The sequence below is a fragment of the Artemia franciscana genome, chromosome 3 (assembly GCF_032884065.1).
Source record: "Artemia franciscana chromosome 3, ASM3288406v1, whole genome shotgun sequence".
NCBI lineage: Eukaryota > Metazoa > Arthropoda > Branchiopoda > Anostraca > Artemiidae > Artemia > Artemia franciscana.
This window is the reverse complement of record NC_088865.1, coordinates 15,158,113-15,178,408: the sequence shown is the minus strand read 5'-3', so window position 1 is coordinate 15,178,408 and position 20,296 is coordinate 15,158,113. Positions and strand designations below refer to the sequence as shown.

Sequence of the window (20,296 nt, the reverse complement as noted above, 5' to 3'; positions counted from 1 at the left end):
CTCCTTGTTCAACAAAAAATAATAATGGATTTCCCCTTTGGAGCAACTTAGTCAAGAACGAACTCTAGCCTATAGTAACCGAAAATTCAAGAAAGCGATTTTTAAAAACTGTCAAGAGAGGAAGAATCGACATTTGAAGCTTGTTCAAAAATGATAACTCTTATTTCAATTGATCTTAATAGTTTAAGTATCTTAAATTAATCTTAATTTTCAATTTATGAGAATTTAAAAAAGTCTGAAACTCCTTAAAAAATGGTGTCAGATCTCTGTAGCCACAAACTCCATTTCAAAGAATTATAGTTGTTTATCTTGAGCAAAAAGGACAATAAATTTTTATTTTGGGAAGCAGTGATTAAGAAAAGGCTGGCATTTCTGCTATAGTCTTGATCCCATTCTTTCTGAGTAACCGCATAGAATTCATTTTTTCTACAACTTCTAATTTGTTTGAAACGTATTCTAGGTGCTGGGCTACAGCCCTTGGGATAAGACTCCAGACAATTCTCAAAAGGAGTCAGATGTATCAGCTAATGACTCCAAGGTAAAAATATGTTGTTGTTTTTTTTTCTTTTATGACTGTGGAATCATCTGAAAATCTTACCTCTAAGGGCTCCATTTTATGATCAAATAGAAATGTTTTCACATAGAAAGGCAATTTTTTCTTACATCTGGTAAAATTTCCTGAGTAACAAAAATTTTCTAGTCTAACAACGCATTTTCGGATATTTTTTTTTCTGGGCTTGTCTACATTAAAAAGTTGTCCTGAAAAATCTCTTCTATCTCTCAAGCAGTTCTCAAAATAGGACAGACTTTTTGGCTTCCCGAAATTCACTTCAAGCTTACCAAATACCTTCTTTTTTAATCGGATTGTTTGTGATACTTTTGTTCTCTTATGAAATTAAGTTAGAAAAACTTTTTCCACAAAAAAGTCTTTCAAAGAAAAGTAAAGTGCTCCATTAAGCCGAAAATCAGCAGAAATAAAGTCAATAGTCTTCCTTGCGTAAAATTACCACAAATCACTATCAATAAATAAATGAAACTAAAAATGAACAGAAATTACAATACATAGCTGATTCAAACTCAAAACAAGCGAAAATTAACATGCATAGGGCTGATAACCCCCATGCTTTCTCAAGACCAGAATATAATTTGTGCTTTACTGAAAACAAAATACGTTTTAAATGTTTTCACTTTTTTGACTTTCATAAGTGAAAAATCATCAAAATTTTCAGGGATAAATATTAGTATATGACTATTAAATATACAATACACGGTCATTTGTTTCGTTTGTTTGTTGTTTTTTTTTCAGTGAAAAGTTCTAGTGCCCTTTTTAATTGGCCATAAAGATTGGAGGGCAACCGGGCTCTTTTTACCAAAATTATCTGATCAAAATTATGAGATAGTCACAGTATACAGTATAGTTAAAAGATCAAATAATTGAGTCTTTAAGTGTAAAATGGCTCCCCACAGTGTATGGGAGAGGCCTCTATGTTATGAAATCGCCCATGTTTACATATCGTATTTGTTATTGGGAAGTATACGGACATATTTTTTTTTTGGGGGGGGGGGTTGGTACTTGGGATGAATTTATATGGGGAGAATCTTTCTTGGAGAGGTAATTTTTTTTTTTTGGGGGGGTGAATATTCCAGGGGTTATGTTACTCTGTGGGATTTGACAGAACTACTATACGAAATTCTTTTTAATTGTCTTACATTCTCTTTGCCAAATTTTTCGCTCGTAGATGTTCCGGGAGAATTATACAGGTTCTTTTTCCGCGTGTTTTGCTTTCTGCGAAATAATTTCCACGGAAGGGGCATTTCTGGAATGATCAAGAAACCGACTGGAGATTAAAGTCTTATTCAAATGAAAGAATGCTAAGGAGATTTTTTCAGGCTGAATCGTCCACAAGCAATTTTACAGGGAAGAGGAATCCTCAGCGAGGGTGGAACTGTCTGGGCTGAATTTGACGGAGGGGGTTGCACTTTACGTTGGATGAAATTTTTCACGGAGGAGTTTTCCGTGAGGGGGTGGGGTATATATCCTAGAGAATGAGCCAGATTTACTGGTATTGTTTGAAAAACGAACAGAAATTTTTCCATATATGAAGGGTTGTCCCCTCCTCAATAACTTATTTTGTACTCTAAAGTTTGACTTGCTCAAACTGAAACATGGAGGCCGTTTAATTAGATTATGAATCATTTTTAGAAGTGCTAACAGCTTTAGCGTAAAGAACAAAGTATTTAGGAGAGGGCTACCCTTCATATACGGAATAAATTTGCCAAAAATAATATACAATTTTTTTATAATTTTTTATGCACGGTGAGCCAAATTCGAACTTGTATTAGGTGAAAGACGTTCAGAAATTAAATAAAAAACAAGTAAAGTAAGCACTGACATTAAAACTCAGAACGAAGAGAAATTATTCCGTATATGAAAGGGGTTGTCCCCTCAGCGCCTCGCTCTTTACGCTAAAATTTTTAATGTTTTAAAAAGTAGAGCTGTGACAAAGAGTCAAATTTTAGCGTAAAGAGCAAGGCGTTGAGAAGGGGACAACTACAGACATTTCAAGTATCTGCGAGATTAAAAGCTAAACAAAGAATGAATGGGTAGATACTCCTGGGAAAAAAAAAATTATCACACATGCAGGCTTGCCTACTTTAAATAGTTTGGTTGAAAATAGTTGGGTTTGACACCAGATGTCGTATAACGATCTCAATTCTCCGCGGCTGTTTGTGTGAGTAGCCCAAAAATTAGATTTTAAGAGTTGTTTTATTGTCACACAATGTTTTAGTGATATATTTTGTATCCAAGTGATTGAGCCTGGTCATCATATCTTCCCGTTACGAATATTTTCTTTCAGGGTTCGGAACAGAGCACTGACGACAGTACGCAAATAATGGTTGATATAGCTCCACAGCGAGTATCAACTATTGAAGAAGAAAAGGAAGATTGGGGAGAAGGAGGTGGGTTTCATTCTCCGGAAGGATCACCTAGTGAGTTAAGACACAGTCTGTTTGTAACCATTTTTTTTCGAATCCGAGACAGTGCCTAGGTGAAAGTGTGATATTATTTTTTTTTTAAACACTACTAAATGGAATCAACAAATCTAACTCATCCATACTTCCCCAAAGATAAAGATTTTCTACCAGAGCCCGGCAGAAGAATAAATTAAATACGCATCAAAACAATAAAACTTCCTTGGAAGTCACAATATATATTTCTACCTCTCCTCGAATCCCCTTGTCTTGCTTTGACAACTTCTACCCTTGTGTCATAGTTTTTCTAATATTGTGCTTTGTTTTGGCACAGGAAGTTTTGTTACTATGTATGTAGCGTTCAATTGAAATTCTTTGTCAATAAAATTAGTCGATTTTTTCGTAAGAGAACGATTTACTACATAGGCATAACGGGTTGGTGTTTAATGTGGTTCAGAGGGACATATATTCAGGTCATAGGATTTTGTAGATCATATTTGAAGAATCATTCGGACAAGTGATAAAGTCGCAAGTATGATAAAAACCGGTAAACTTGGTAATGGCATAAAAGTAAATTTCATTTTTTAGATAATGTTCCGTTCATTTTGTATGAACTTAAATTTTTTATTTTTAAATTTTTATATTTTTAAAGATGGAATGTCTATTTCAGAATATTCTCTCTCTTGCATAAAAACCTGTCGCAGACAAAACTGTTTCTTTGGCGGCATAATATGGCCGATAGTGAAACGTTCCTATGTTATGAAAAGGGCACTAGAACTTTTTTTGTCGGTTCGAATGAGTCCTCTCATGGTCTTTTAGTACCAGTGTTTCGACACGATCATCCCTAGAAAAAAAAACAGGCATGCATGATCTTTCTTCTTGCAAAAATATAAAATTTTACATTTTTGCACGGAAGTGCTTGCAACCTCTACAGTAGGGTTCTTTGATATGCTGAAACTAATAGCGTGATTATCATTAATATCACTTGACTTTTCGGGGGTTTCCCCCCCCCCCTTCCTAAAAATGAGGTAAATTTTTCAGGCTCGTTGCTTTTGATGGGTAATATTAAATTTAATGAATATAAGTATTTGGAATCAGCATAGAAATCAGTTCTTTTAACATACCTATTGTAATCAAAATTCTGTGTTTTAGAGTTTCGGTTACTATTGGACCAAGTTGCTCCATACTTACAGTTCATCACCGTGACCTGTTTGATCTCTTTGGTACTTAGAAAAGGCCCTAGGTATCAAAAGCTAATTTTGATGGTTTGATGCTAGGCTAGAGTAGCATATGGAAGTAAGTCTCGCCCTACGAGACTTAAAAAACTGTCAGAAACCCAAACTTTATATATTTTTCTCAATATAATTAATCTCAAATAACTGAAGGACGTGCATACAGCAATGTGGTATTATGATATCCAATCCTCAACAAATTATTTCCATGATTTGGGTATAATTGGGACTCCCACTTCTCCTGCCCACTGCATCCGCTCCAGGAAATATCGCCCTTTGCCAATCAAATCAGAAAGAGCTAGATTCTCAATCAGATACCAGATTCCTCATATTGTAAATAAACTTAACTTTGTAGAAATGTCCTGAAGTTTCACGAGTCGATTTTCTTTGAAAAAACACATTTCAAAAATAGTTCTTTGCCTGGATGTCGGGATCGATTAATAATAGATTTTATTATGTATTTTGCTGTGGTGTTCTCCCGCTGGAGTGGCTTCCTCTATTATCTCCTACCTTGTATGTTTTTTTTTGTTTTAGTTTTTTTTTCTTTTTGGAATTATTAGTATGACAAGACGTTGTGTTTTTTTTCTATGCATTTGCACTGCCCCTTTCTTACGAGCTCTGCTCTCTGTTGGAGCATAATATTGTTTTTGTATATTTTTAATTTGAATTAATAAATATTGATTGATTGATAGGAGTAATGTTACTCTTGTGTTTATTTTATTACTGAAAAAAGAAAAACTTTTGATGGGTAAATTCAAACTTAATTAATGTCTCATATTTGTAATCAGTATCATACTTTTGTTTTATAAGTTGATGAAACTATTACGCGTGTGCTGCTTAGTCTCTTACAATATCTTGTTCGTGCGCCTTCTATCATCAGGGTGGGTGCGAGTTTTTTTCTCAGTAAAATTTTCAGCAGTTTATAATGGCACTTGTAGATTTTTATTCTGACGACGTTTGAAACAATTAAATATTAGATGGGGATATTGATTATATAGAAAGTTTTTAAAACATGCAGTTGGCACGCTTTATACTGGTATGCACTTTTTAAATTTTAGCAGACTGTAAGTTAAACAGTCTTTATTTGGAATGAAAACCATGTTTTGGGTACCAGCATCTGGAAGATTAGCTTTTAGTGTTTTCAACTTCAATATTTCAGCTACTATTAACCGTTCACTATTATTTGAAAATGAAATGATTTTTTGATTTATTTATTTTTTCGTTGATCGCAATTTCGAATCCTAAGTTACTGACGTCCATGAAATAAATCTCTAGTGTACAGGTCTGTTTAAAATGGTTAATGTATCCTTTCTATTCACATGCACTTTCTTGTAAGTTTTTCTCTTTTTTTTTGGGGGGGGGAATAACGAATTTTTTTTTAAACAGCCGAATCTTGAAAATTAACAAAGATGTATAAACTTTCGGAACGAATTGTGGATTTCCGAAGACATTTTAAGGAAATAAAGGCAGGAATTCTCTCCCTACGAAGAGGATCTGCTTACCACCATGCCAAAGAATCAAAAGACTTGTGTAATGTTTTGAAGATCTTATTAACCTAGTGCTTTGAGCACATGTAGACTAAAGTACTCTTGTCATATTACACATGTTGTGTACAGCAAACCTGGTTGATATGCTCAATTAAAACTCACATACTCCGCTTAATTGAACAGAAGTAAAAGTATTCTCAGTTAATTTATTTTTAGAAAAAGGATTTCAATATATTCATTAGTAATGGATTCACATTTTCTCTTGTGGAGCCCAATGAGTTTGGATAATCTAATAGTTGAATCGAATAATAATCAATTCTTATTGGATTTCTTATTGGAAATTTAGCTATTTTACTGTTCACAGAAGGGAGCCTATTAAGAGCTTAAATTTGAAGCAAACATTTTAAAAAGTGGTTGTCAGCCTCCTTCCCACTGCAGTATAATGGGCAACTCAAGCTTTCATTGAGGGTGGTCGGTTTTTTGCTACCCCAAGCTATTTTTCCGTCCCTTCGATTATTGTCCCCTTCTTAATTGGCTTGCAAATCCTTTGTTGCTTAAAATCTTGGATGGTCTTATCACGGCCTTGATATCAGCCTACATCATACGTCTAGTGTGCCTAGATTAGGTTTTGTACTCAGGTGCCACATACGTCCCGATTAGGTTGGATATGCCTTCGATGAATTTTTTTGAAGAATTTCTATGCCACGTCTTTATAGCTTTTTCGGGCGAAGATGGCCGTCCTTTTTACTTCTTCTGGCAGCCCCAGTCTCTATTGGTGCTTTATACGGCTCAAAAGGCTGATTGAGGGGTCTATTTTCAAAAAAAAGTCAAATCCGGTTAAAGAAAAGCTGTTTTCACTACGTTATCTTTACCTGAAAAAGCCATAATGAAGATAGGGGTTGAAGAATGCCCAGTTTTCTTAGTGCTATAGTTTATTTTTATTTTTTTTAGGTATCTCCGGTAGACTCTCCCAGTTTCGACATACAGTAAGTCACGGTTCAGAGCGTAAGGTTTCTCCAAATCTCAGCGACTTCAAAAGAAGTGGATCTATAGACCATGTTCATCTAAGAAAACTCAAGTAAGAGACTACGATGTTTTATCATAGGCAGCGCAATAGCGCTGCCTAAGTAAAGAACGATGTTGGCACAATGTTTTATTTATGTTGTTTTTTTGGTTTGTTTTATACGAGGACACTTTGTATCCAAGAAGTTGTCGCATAAAATTGAGCTCATTCGATTGGAAATTGATAGGGCTAGTGACCTTTTTAATAGTCGAAAGTGGTCGGAGGACAAATGCCCCCCCTGCCCCACCGCCCATCATTTCCCCTAACACTTCTTAACAATGGCTATATATTGATATAGCCATTTGGTTCAACATGGTTGAAAGGTCCAGAAATTATTTCTTTGAGGATGACAATCCCCTCCTCCACAGCCTTCAGAGCAAGGGTTGTAAGGTATGCCCTTGGGGCATATAAAATTTTTATAGGAAGTGTTGTCGTAGAAACTTCAAAAAGGGCTCATTCGGTTGGAAATTGAGAGGACTTTTTATTAGTCAAAAGTGATCGCCCCTTGGGGCATATAAAGTTTTTATAGGAAGTGGTGTCGTAGAAACTTCAAAAAGGGCTCATTCGGTTGGAAATTGAGAGGATTAGTGCCCTTTTTATTAGTCAAAAGTGATCGGAGGGCAAATCCCCCCCCCCTCACGCCCATCATTTTCCCAAACACTTCCAATCAAAATTTTGAGATATCCATTTTGTTCAAGGTCCGAAAATATGTCTTTGAGGATGACAACCCCCCCCCAGCCCTCAGCGCAAGGGTTGTTAGTTATGCCCTATGGGCATGTAAGGTTTTTTGTAGTAAGCATAGTCGTATAAACTTCGGAGTAGGCTTATTGGATTGATAATCAGAAGCTATAGTGCTATTTTTTAGAGTCAAAGTGATTAGAGTACAGCTAACCCCCCTCCCACACACACACACTTTGTTTAAAATAGTCCAAAAACATATAACAATGCCTCCATGGCTGGTACAACCCCCTAGAGCCCTGGGGCAAGGGCTTTAAGTTATGTCCTGGGGGCATGTAAGATTTTTATGAATGACTTCTACTTTCCCAAAACACGAAGGGCATTAAGCTGTGTCTTTCAGGGAATGTTGAGGGGAGTTTTAACTAAATCGTAACATGTTATGTGTATATGGGTTGCCAAAAGGGTGTAACACAGGAATGACTAAGGATATTTATTTGGAATTTTCAGGAAATAATAAGGGAGATGATCAATTGACCAAAAAGGCAATATTTGCACTACTACACGCTACTACTACTACCACTATCACCAGATCTACAACTTCTGTAGCTAGTACTAATAAGGCTAGGGATATGGAATAAAAAATATCTGAGGAAACGATGATGGGAAAGTTTAACTAAATCAATAAATACTATGTGTACAGATTGCTGATATGGGTGTATCTGTAATATTTTTTAAGCGGCTTATCATATCAAGAGGAAAATTCAGGGGCATCATGAGTTGGATGTTCAGTTTACCAAAAGGCAAAATGTACCTGCTACTATTGCTATTAATGCTGCTGCTACTACTGTTACTACTAATAATTATACACTATTACTTCTAATACTGTTCCTACTACTACCACTACTATTATGATACCAGTTGAATTAAGGCTACACGTATGAAGGTGAAAAGTTGACAGAATATTGAGGGGGAAGTTGAACTAAATCGAAACACACTAAGCGCATGCTGATTGTCAAATGGGCGCACCTCAAGAATTAATTTGGGTATTAAGTTGAAACTTTCGGAGAATACTTAAAGGGGAAGATCAATTGACAAAAAGGTAATATATACATATCACTACTAACGCTTATACCACTGCTACTTGTACTTATGCTACTACTGCTACTAAGCTACTCCAACTACCACTTCAATTGCAACGACTTGTAAGCCTTAGAATATTCAAGTGAAAAGGGTGTCAGAAGCGCCCATAAACAATAGTAGTTTTTTAACGGCCTAACGTGTCAAGGTGAAACTTCTGGGGCATCATGAAAGCGATGTTCAACTGACCAAAAGACAGCATGCACATGCTACTACCACTATTAATACTGCTGCCACTAATGTTACTACTACTACTAAAATAACACTAACACTGCAGCTACTTCTACTACCACCGAAACTACTGTTATAATATAAAGGCTAAGTCTATGAAAGTAAAATTTGAGAGAATATTGATGGCAAATTTGAACTAACAAAAGACACTATGTGCATTTAGATTGTTAAAATAGCGTATCTTCACGTGTATTAAGTTGGACCTCTTAGAGAATACTTAAAGGGGAAGATCAATTGACCAAAAGGTAATATGTGCAAACTACTACCAATACTACTGCTACTGCAACATTTACTAGTTCTACTACTACTATTACTATTGCTACAACTACTACTTCTATCGCAACTACTTTTAAGGTTAAGAGCATTAAGATGAAAATTTCAAGAGGCATATGAATATACAGGTTACCAAAAGAGTAAATTGACAGTATCATAGCAATGGCTAATTTTATTAAGTTGAGTAATTTTACTACTGCTTTGACTACCATTACAACTATAGCTAAGGGTATGAAGGTGAAATTTTCAGAGGATATTTCTAAAAATTTCTATTGTATAGATGACAACCTGCCATCCGTATGCAGGTTGTCAAAAGGGCATATCAGCAGTATCTTAGGAAAAGTTTCGAGTATGAAATTATGACTTACAACGCTTGTTGTGGGGAATGTTGAACTAACCAAAAAACAATATCTGCATCGTAATACTACTGCTTCTACTCCTACAACAACTACTACTGCTACTATTATTGTTACTGCTACTGCTACTACTGCTACTAAAGCTTAGACTACTACTATTAACTCTACTCCTACTTCTGCTACAATAACTACTTATGCTTCTACTACTACTAATTAACCTAAGGTGCAGTGTTGTCACGTGTTGCTTTGAAAGCAGAAAAACTCAAATCAAAAATTTTTACGACTGTTTTTGCCAATTTTCCAATTTGCCCGAATAAGCAACCAGAAGAGGGGAGGTTACTTGTTACAAGTGCCGTCTTACCTGCTGGGAGTGGAGTTTCCCTTAAGTTGCGGGGAATAGGTAGCGAGGACCTACGCTTCCCTTGCTTATCGGTGCTCAACATGGCTCTATATCTCAAACCAATCCTGAACTTCTCCAGTCAAACAGAAAGCTGGATTTAACTGTCGAAAATGACACGTGACTTCTTTGAATTAGCAGTGTTACGCCGCGCTAAACTCGAACTCCTTCAACTAGCATTCCCTGAAAGAGTTGCTATAGCCACAAAAAGCTGTACAAAAGACATAGCAACATCAGAAATATTAGATTCGCTAGCTGAATGTCACAGGAATAATATCCTACTTTTAACGTTCGTCATCACTCACCCATCTCAAGTTCCAAATGTCCCTGAGACCAACTTCTCTATCCTGCTAGGTGAAATTAGGGATCTGAAGAGCTCAGCGTCCGTGATGAAGCAGTATGCGACGGGTGTTAAATTGACAACTTGTCCAGATGCTGGAGCTACAGCCCAACGAACAACGAGTCTCCGACTTGTACTGTAATCATTGAAGACGCTCCGTCGATGGGTCCCTAACTAGACTCAAACACTTAGTCAACTTCAATCCGAAAATGGCTAATGGTAAAGATATAAGCAAGACTTTCAGAGAGCAGTGAGGGTGGTGTTGAACCGAATCAAAACACACTATGAGCATCTAGGTTATTAAAAAGGTGAATTGGTAATATCCAAGCAATACCTTTGGGTATTAAGCTGAAACTCCAAAGGCTGCTAATATTACTATTACTTTTGCTGCTAGTTCTACTACTACTACTGCTACAATTACTGCTACTATTGAGCCGAATCAAAATCGTTTGAATCCATCCGGGGTGTCTTAATAGACCAGGTTGTCATGATATTCAGGCGGGATATCTTAGGAATAGCTTAGGGTATAAAGTATAAATATTTCGTTATAAGTTTATGTTGCTTTAAAACTAAATAAAAAAGGACTATGTGCATGCTAGTTGTCAATAAGACGTGTCTGCAATATCTCCAGAACGACTGAGGGTATTCAGTTCAAGCCTTAAGGGCTACCACCATTAATGCTTCTGCTCTTACGGTTGAACTACATCAAAAGGGTATAAGTGCATTTAGGTCGTCAAAATAGTGCAGATACAATGTTTTAGGACCAGAATAGGGTATTAAGACTTGTTTTTTCTGGAAACGTTGAGGGGGCTCCAAACTAAATCAAAATATAAATAGCGACGAAGACCATACTGTCTTTCCATATCAAACATACAAAACTTAGAAATAATAGGGAAATTTTTCATAGACAATAGAATTCAATTTAGTGAATATTTCGGACCTATGTCCGAGGTCGTTTTTAGCACAATATATATATATATATATATATATATATATATATATATATATATATATATATATATATATATATACACTACATTAGGAAATGCTTTTTAACATCCTCTTGCATACGAAGATTAAAATAGGATTTTTAATATTACAAAAAAAACATGTAGGTGTAGTTATATAGTCATTTCTTAAGAGCTTTAATAAAAATCTGATTTGTGAATTGAATTGGAATAATTCCGGTAAATTGTAAATAAAATAATTTTATTTCATCTCTAACTTTAAAGTTATAATTGTCTCCTGGAACAAAACTTTTTTCGGCTCAGCTGCTAAAGTGCGCATCTCTACAACGTTGTGTTTTATTTCCATTGCAAAAAAAAAATCAAAATATATTTATTTATTTTATTTCTGAGTTTAGAATCGCAAAAACTACTATATAAGCTGCGAAAATATTTATTTTGTCTGAACAATAATTCAATTTTTTTTTATTCAAACTAGATCAAACAGTTCGTGGTAACGAACTGTAGTAAGGAGCGACCCGGCTCAATAGTAAACGAAACTCACGGAATTTTGATGCTAAAATACACATCAAAAGAATTGGATTTTCATGCTGATTTTAAATATATGAGTTTCATCAATTTTAGTCTTTGTCATCAAAAGTTACGAGCCTGAGAAAATTTGCTTTATTTTGGAAAATAGGGGGAAACACCCCGTAAAAGTCATAAAATCTTAACGAAAATCACACCATCGCATTCGGCGTATCAGAGAACCCTATAGCAAAAATTTCAAGCTCCTATCTCAGGGTTCGGACAGGTCGGTTCGTTTCAAATTATAGGCTCTGTCCTATTTTTATAGGATTTCCCGGGCCCAAATATAGGCCAAATATAGGATTCGGAAGTCCTCGGGATCAGATCTGTGGTAGATGGCGTGGGATGCCCGGCCACACAAATTACCAAGTTTCATCCCGATCCCTCCAATCTAAGCGTTTTCCATAATTTTAGGTCCCCCCAATGTCACCAGATCTGTTCGGGATTGAAAATAAGAGCTCTGAGACACGATATCCTTCTAAATATCAAATTTCATTGAGATCCGATCACCCGTTCGTAAGTTAAAAATACCTCATTTTTCTAATTTTTCAAATCAACCCCCCCCCCCCAAACTACCCCAAAGACAGCGAATCCGTTCTGGTTATGTCAATCATGTATCTAGGACTTGTGCTTATTTTTCCCACCAAGTTTCAGCCCAATCCCTCCAATCTAAGCGTTTTCCATGATTTTAGGTCACCCCAAACTCCCCCCAATGTCATCAGATCCGGTCGGGATTTAAAATAAGAGCTTTGAGACACGATATCCTTCTAAATATCAAATTTAATTGAGATCCGATCACCCGTTCGTAAGTTAAAAATACCTCATTTTTCAATTTTTTCAGAATCAACCCCCCCTCCCAACTACCCCAAAGAGAGCGGATCCGTTCTGGTTCTGTCAATCATGTATCTAGGACTTGTGCTTATTTTTCCCACCAAGTTTCAGCCCAATCCATCCACTCTTAAGTGTTTTCCAAGATTTTAGGTTTCCCCCTCCAAACTCCCCCAATGTCACCAGATCCAGTCAGGATTAAAATAACAGCTCTGAGACACGATATCCTTCCAAACATCGAATTTCATTAAGATCTGATCAACCGTTCGTAAGTTAAAAATACTTCATTTTTCTATTTTTCTGAATTAACGGGCCCCAAACTCCCCCCCCCCCAGATGGTCAAATCGGGAAAACGACTATTTCTAATTTAATCTGGTCCAGTTCCTGATATGCCTGCCAAATTTCATCGTCCTAGCTTACCTGGAAGTGCCTAAAGTAGCAAAACCAGGACCGACAGACAGACAGACCGACAGAATTTGCGATTGCTATATGTCACTTGGTTAATACCAAGTGCCATAAAAACACTATGCTACAATGAGATTAACCGAACAGACGGACCAAAGGATGATGAGGCGATAAACGATAAAAAGCTGATACCGACAATCTTCCATGCATGAGGGCCAACTTTGCACTTATATCAGGGACATCAAACTTACGAATTATCTTACCATTGCTATACCAAGGGGGGAGATAAAGTAAAAATTTACAATATCTGAAATAAAAAGTCCGAATCTGATTAACATCATTTTTCTTTAGAAGGGGATAAAGGACAGATTGATCACAGAATGTAGCATATAGCCTACCCAGTGCACGTCTATTATACTTCCCTTGATTAGCAACTATCTTAGAATAGCCCATTTGAATAACTGGGCCGTATTCACATCAGCCAGCCAGCGTTCAGCCAGGAAACACATAAGTCGCAAGAACTCCAGTCTCATTAAGCAGAGACTGCTAGCCTATATACTGATCTTTGCTCATTTCGGACAGGCCCAACATGACAAAAAACAAAACATAGGCTACTAAGTCAACACAACAGCATAGCCCAGGCAGAAGCAGCTTACTAAGCCCAACACAAAGCATTAGTTAAGTTCAAAAAACTCAACAGTTGTAATTAATTATCAATCTACACCAAAAGACGGAAAATTGCAAATCATGAGCAATGTTCTTAGTGCTCTTCAGCCGAAAATATAGGAATAATAGGATTTTAGTCAAAATATAGGCATTTTATAGGAGTGCATTAAAATATAGGAATTTATAGGCGAGTCCGAACACTGCTATCTACAAAAATGTGGAATTTCGTATTTTTTGCTAGAAGACAAATCACGGGTGCGTGTTTATTTGTTTGTTTGTTTTTCTTTTCCCCAGGGGTCATCATATCGACCAAGTGGTCCTAGAATGTCACAAGAGGGCTCATTCTAACGGAAATGAAAAGTTCTAGTGCCCTTTTTAAGTGACCAAAGAAATTGGAGGGAACCTAGAACTGGAAGTGTGAGAGGGAACCTCTCACACTCATTTTTTCTCCAAAGTCAACGAATCAAAATTTTGAGATAGCCATTTTGTTCCGCATAGTCGAAAACCATAATAACTATGTCTTTGGGAATGACTTACTCCCCCACTGTCCCTGGGGGAGGGGCTGCAAGTTACAAACTTTGACCGATGTTTACATATAATAATCGTTATTGGGAAGTGTAGAGACGTTTTCAGGGTTTTTTTTTTGGTTTTGGGGGTGGGGCTGAGGGGAGGGGGCTATGTGGGTAAATCTTTCTTTGGAGAAATATGTCATGGGGGGAGAGAAATTCAATGAAAAGGGCGCAGGATTTTCTAAAACTACTATAAAAAAAACAATGAAAAAATAAACATGAAAAAGTTTTTTCAATTAAGGAGAAAGTAAGGAGTAGCATTGAAGCTTAAAACGAACAGAGATTATTACGCATATGAGGGGCTCTAAATATACTTTAGCATAAATAGCGAGGTATTTAGGAGGAGATAAATACCTCGCTTTTTATGCTAAAGTATTTTTAGTAATTTCAACTATTTACTCTATGGCCTTTCTGATTCAGGGGTCATTCTTAAAGAATTGAGACAAAATTTACGATTTAGTGTAAAGAGCGAGGCCTTAACGAGGGTAAAAAACCCCCTTATATAAATAATAAAAATATAAGAATATAAAAGTTTGTTACGTAAGTTAATTCTTAAGTTACGTATATTTTTTACTAATAGAAACGTTAGTTAAAAATTAAAAGTTAATGTTGCCTTTTTATGTAACCGAAAAATTGGAGGACAACTAGGCCTCCTTCCCCACCCCTTATTTCTCAAAATCGTCTGATCAAAACTAAGAGAAAGCCATTTAGCCAAAAAAGGAATTAATATACAAATTTCATTTTAATAATCTGTTAATCTGATTCAATACAAAAAATTCAATAAGATTGGACAAGTCCTATGGTGGAGAGCCAAAATCAAACATGCATTAATTCAAAAACGTTCAGAAATTAAATGAAAAAAACTAGTTTTTTTTTAACTGTAAGTAAGGAGCGACATTAAAACTTAAAACGAACAGAAATTACTCCGTATATGAAATGGGTTGTCCCCTCTTCAACGCCTCGCTCTTTACGCTAAAGCTTTTAATTGTTTTAAAAAGTAGAATTGTGGCAGAGTCAAACTTTAGCGTAAAGAGCGAGAGACGTTGAAGAGGGGACAACCCATTTCATATACGGAGTAATTTCTGTTCGTTTTAAGTTTTAATGTCGCTCCTTACTTACAGTTAAAAAAACTAGTTTTTTTCATTTAATTACATAAAGGATCGACATAGTTCATTATAAATGGGGACTATGTCAGTTTCATCGAATCTCAGTGTAATATGAGCACAACAATAATATTTATTATTCGAAATGAATTTAAAGGCCATGAGGAGAAACATTAAAAATGCATTAGCAGGCTATAGCTCAGCGGAAATTTTAGCAAGAGAAGCTACATGCAACGATGAAAATGACCCATCAACTGAATTGAAGGCTGAACTGGCCCGACTTACTCATGATTATATTAAAATGCTTAAAATCACGAAAGTGATCAGAAAAATTAATATGATTTGAAGCATTTGCTGAATGTTCACAAAGCGATCAAATAACTCGATTACTTGTGACGACATGGTGACAAAGGAGCTATTGAAATAACCAATGACTGGCATTATAGAATATCTTGTCTGGTTGAGTACAACTATTTTCATCTGGGCAAGAATTGATAAAAAATGTGATCTTCTAAATCTGGAACCATTCAAAATATGTGAAGGACTCAGCTTTAATGTTCCGAAGACATTTACAACACTTGAGTCTAAATTACATGATACCAATTAAGGCAAAGATAAAAACATTGGCAAAAACAAAACTTGTTTAAAAATGATGAATACTAGACGAGAAAAGCTAAAGAATGAATTTATTCAAACAAATTTATTTAGTTTGGAGAGTAAAGTGAATAGTGAAAGTGATCTAAATCCTGCTTTTAAAACACAAAGAAATGACATAGCTTACTTAGCGTGAAATACTGTAGAAGAATTGACAAGAATATGAACAATGATGGACAAAGCAGGGCTTTATTAGTAATAATTCAAATTTGGTAGTATTTATGCTATTCTATGCTAATGCGACACGAAATGAAGAGGAGTCAACAGTAAAAGATGAGAATGGAATATTAATTGAAGAGAAAAGGAGGAGTCCAAATAGAAGTGAGGTGAGAGGACGAAAGAAAACAAAAAAACTGGCCGAATCTTCTGGTCAGAATAGAATCATGGCCGAACAAGAAGCAAAATTATTAGAGAATATAGCAGAAAGTGACAGTTTGGAAAAAGAACTAAAAGGAAGCCAAATTGGTTTCATAGAAGATGAGTTTAAATTTGATAGTGAAGAGAAAAGTGTAAAACGTTTTGAAAAATTTATAGAAGCTGCAATGGATTATGTTGATAAATTTGATAAATTAAAGAGCGAAGTTGACATTAGCGATGACCTTGAAGAAATTTAAAGCCAAGTTTCATTAGAACAACCATTAGAAAATTTACCTGTTATAAAGTTTTCTGTAAATAGTATGTCGATATAATAAAATATATATATACCCATACTTCAATGACAATGTCAGCCCCAATCAATTCAAACAATTGTTATTCTATATATATATATATATATATATATATATATATATATATATATATACATATATATATATATATATATATATATATATATATATATTTATATAGAATAACAATTGTTTTAATTGATTGGGGCTGACATTGTCATTGAAGTATGGGTAGGCTACTAGAAGTTACTGTTTCTCGAAACACAACTTTTATGTTCGTTATTTTAGTAATGGTGACCTTGGAAGTATCTTTTGACCAATTTTATTTCAATTTATTTTGATTTTCAGACTAGAAGCATCACCTGGTTTATCATTACCTGGAACCCCGATGAGTGGATTTAGCTGCAAGTCCAGTGGCGACAGCTTTGTTTCAGCGTCTTCTACAAAAGGATTGCTCGTCAAAACTCCCGACCTTAGGAATCCAGAGGACTCTGTTTAAAGCTTTCATTTGTTCTTTCGTAAATTGGGCTTATTTTTAACCGTAAGATATAGCTTATGTGTATCAACAGCTGACTTATCAATCATTCTAAGAGATAAATTTACTTCTGCTGTTAACATTACTCGTTGACATCTGTCAGCTGAACCAATATTCATCAGCGTTTTTATGTGGAATTTTAGTTGCTGTTTTATACAGTGCCGTCAACTGGGGAGGGGGGGAGACCACCTTTTTGGGAGAATTTTCCTTGGAAAATACCTTTTTCGATATTTTCAGTGAAAGAATGGAAAAAAATACAAGTTTGCACTCCACCCCCTCCCGACAGAATTAGCTTTATGAATTTTGCAGTATATCATTCTAATCTTAATCTTCCACGGCTGTTGCTATTTTAAAGAAAAATTGTTGAGCTGCCAGATTAAGAATGGTTGCTAAAATAAGCAATGGAAATTATTCAGATTACAGATTGCTTTATACGAGAAAATTAATCTAAAACTTATAGAGCAGAAGATAAAATCTCAACTCGTGTGCTTTATGGTAAAAAAAGATTCTGTGAGAGAATTTAATAATGCTTCTTCTAAAATACACAGTGATCATTAACTTCGCTCGTATTGTTATGTTAGGACTGACGGCAGTTATGGTAATTGTATGGTACATTATATCGTAAAATAATGGCAATTATGTTGGGATTAGCAGTTTGAATAATTGGATTCGATCGTGTCGGATACGGTATTTAGAGAATAAAAGTGGGAGACGAGTTCTGTTAATTCATAAATGTTAAAATTATCAAACAGTTCGCGGTATAATGAGCTTCGGGTAACGAGTGACTCGGCCAAATAGTAACCGAAACCTTAAAAAGGGAATGTTTGATAACTACTTTACTCGGAGGGGGAGGGGGATTTTCTGGCATGATTTGAAAAATGGTCAGAAATTAATATATATAAAAAATGTTTTCAACGGAAGTAAGGAGCAGCATTAAAACAAAAGGAACAGAAATTATTCTGTTCTAGAGGGGGGATCCTCCTTCCTTATCCCTTGCTCTAAAGTTTTACTTTTTGTCCCGATTCTTTAAGAACGATTCCTGAAACACAACTGCTATTGAACTCAATTGAGAAGTGTTTTAAAGAACTTCAGTGTAAAGAGCGGAGGTTGAGGGAGGGGCATCCTCATCATAAACGAAATAATTTCTGTTCCTTTTAGGTTTCAATATTGCTCCTTACTTTCAGTTGAATTCAGTTTTTTTATTTATTTAAACAATTAGATAAACGGTACTTTATGCTATTATTTTCAAAGAACGATTTTAGAACGGTGCGCCGTTATTTATCAAAGATGGTCGTTTGGTATCATCGCCGTATTTTTCCTTCACTTTAAGTGTCTCTGCTCAAAGAATCTAATTGGAATATTGAATGTGATGTGAAGCAAGTCACTGCTGACTATACAACCAGAATATTCCTGGAAGCTTAACATTTCGTCACACATATTTTGCTCCGTGTCCGAACTTTCATTTTATTATTCCTGTGGTTTTTCTTTCTCTATTAGCTTTTTTTAAAAGCCTGCATTGAAAACTTGATTTTATTTTTGAATTTATTGTTTCTGTTCATAGGTGTGTGTTCTAGTTAATGGAACGTTATACCTGAAGTTTTAAGTTTCTTAAACTGGCCTCACATCCTGAAATTTTCAGTTTTATATTTTATTTAACGGAAAGTTCCCCCTTGAAGATTTAAATTTCTTAAGCAGGCCGTACGCCCTGAGATTTGCAGTTTTGTTTTCTTTTTATACAGACCATCTTTTTTAATACACTGTATGAGGTAGTATATCAGTTTATGTCCGTTCAAAAAGCCTGATTTTTCCTTGAAATAAAGATAGTTTGACTGAAAGTTTACTCAAATTCGAGAAGGTTTGAATACGAGTACTAAGAATTTTGAAAACTTCTAACTTCTATATGCAAACATTAGTGTTAGTCTTTCATCGATTCGCCAAAACTAGCGAAAATTAGAATGCAAACCGTGCAATATTTTTACCTCTCATTTTTGGGTTTCTGAGTTTTTGCTTCTGAGTTCTGACATGATTTTAAAAGAGGCAATAATTTTGCATGTGGCGCCAATTCTCGAAAACGTAGAGGTGGGGAGGCAGGAGCGCAAATTATTTTTCAAATCCAAAAGGGAGGGCTATTTTGTTGTTTTTTTCCGAATTTTTAAATAAAAATACCCAGTAATGGTATTTATAAAAATCGAGAGGGAAGCCTCCCTCTCCAATTGATGCCATTGCAGTTTCCGCGTTAAAATTTTATAAAGATGTTAGTGTTTTTGCATCTCAGTGCGGAATTTTCATTGTGACTTAAAATTTCATATTTGGATCTTACCATATCTGACGTAAAATCATACACAAACTATAAAAAACTTATTTGCTTGTAATTCTTAATACTGCCTTTAATTCCTACTTGGCGCTTTTTGCGAAAAGATACAATTCGAACTATGCATTTAATATGTATAGGAATAAAACGCGCGAAAATACTTTGAAAATCGATGGCATGATGTGGAGAAATCACAGCTACCCTTGACTTTCATTTCATTTGATGCTGTTGAACTTCTTTTTTTGCTACAAAATAATCAGCGAAATTTCACAAAATCCTACGAAATTTTTATAGAAATAATCCGTTTTTCAATGTAGCCCTTTTTGAACAATTTGCTATTCACGTGATTCCTGAACACGTTTTCTCGCGTGCGCTGGAAAATTTCGACCCATGTAAATGTTCACTTTCCCACAAAAGAGCGCGTAAACAATCGTCCGCAATCTGAACAATTTCTGTGGTATGGGAACTAAGTGTTACTGTTTTACGGTTTTCGGAGTAATAAGGATTCCTTATTTTGAAAACCAACGGTGATGAATGTTTTTCTTTCGCAGGTGAAAATTCTCAGTGAGCGATGAAATTTCACAAAAAGGGTGGCATTTTCAGAGCATAGTAAGAAAATTCAATTTCAATTGCAAATTTTGTATTGCGATTGCAAAATTTTCTTGGGGAACACTTTAAATCTGATTTTAGATTTTTTTAAGTTTGGCATGCTTGTAAAGGCCACATATTTTTCAAGTTGACTGCGCTTGACGTTGAAAAATATGCTCGATAAAATTACCCACAAATGGCTGCATTGATTCAGTATAATGCAGGAATTGAGTTTCGACTGCAAATTCTGCATTGCAATTACAAATTTTC

The 20,296-nt window shown here is 35.4% G+C and overlaps 1 protein-coding gene across 2 annotated transcripts in view; it reads left to right on the top strand.

The window, feature by feature from the left end:
* The window catches only part of LOC136024927 (E3 ubiquitin-protein ligase MGRN1-like), a 99,706-nt gene extending 80,807 nt beyond the window's left edge, over window positions 1-18,899 (top strand). Inside the window, exons 8-11 of one of the 2 annotated variants that reach the window (XM_065700511.1) lie at window positions 461-538; window positions 2,859-2,961; window positions 6,644-6,770; window positions 16,941-18,899. In XM_065700511.1, the coding sequence (XP_065556583.1) occupies window positions 461-538; window positions 2,859-2,961; window positions 6,644-6,770; window positions 16,941-17,091 (459 nt within the window). In that variant the 3' untranslated portion in view covers window positions 17,092-18,899. Of the gene's footprint in view, window positions 1-460; window positions 539-2,858; window positions 2,992-6,643; window positions 6,771-16,940 lie in introns of both variants that reach the window. The other variant, XM_065700510.1, reaches the window with a different exon arrangement.
* Window positions 18,900-20,296: the final 1,397 nt, after the last annotated feature.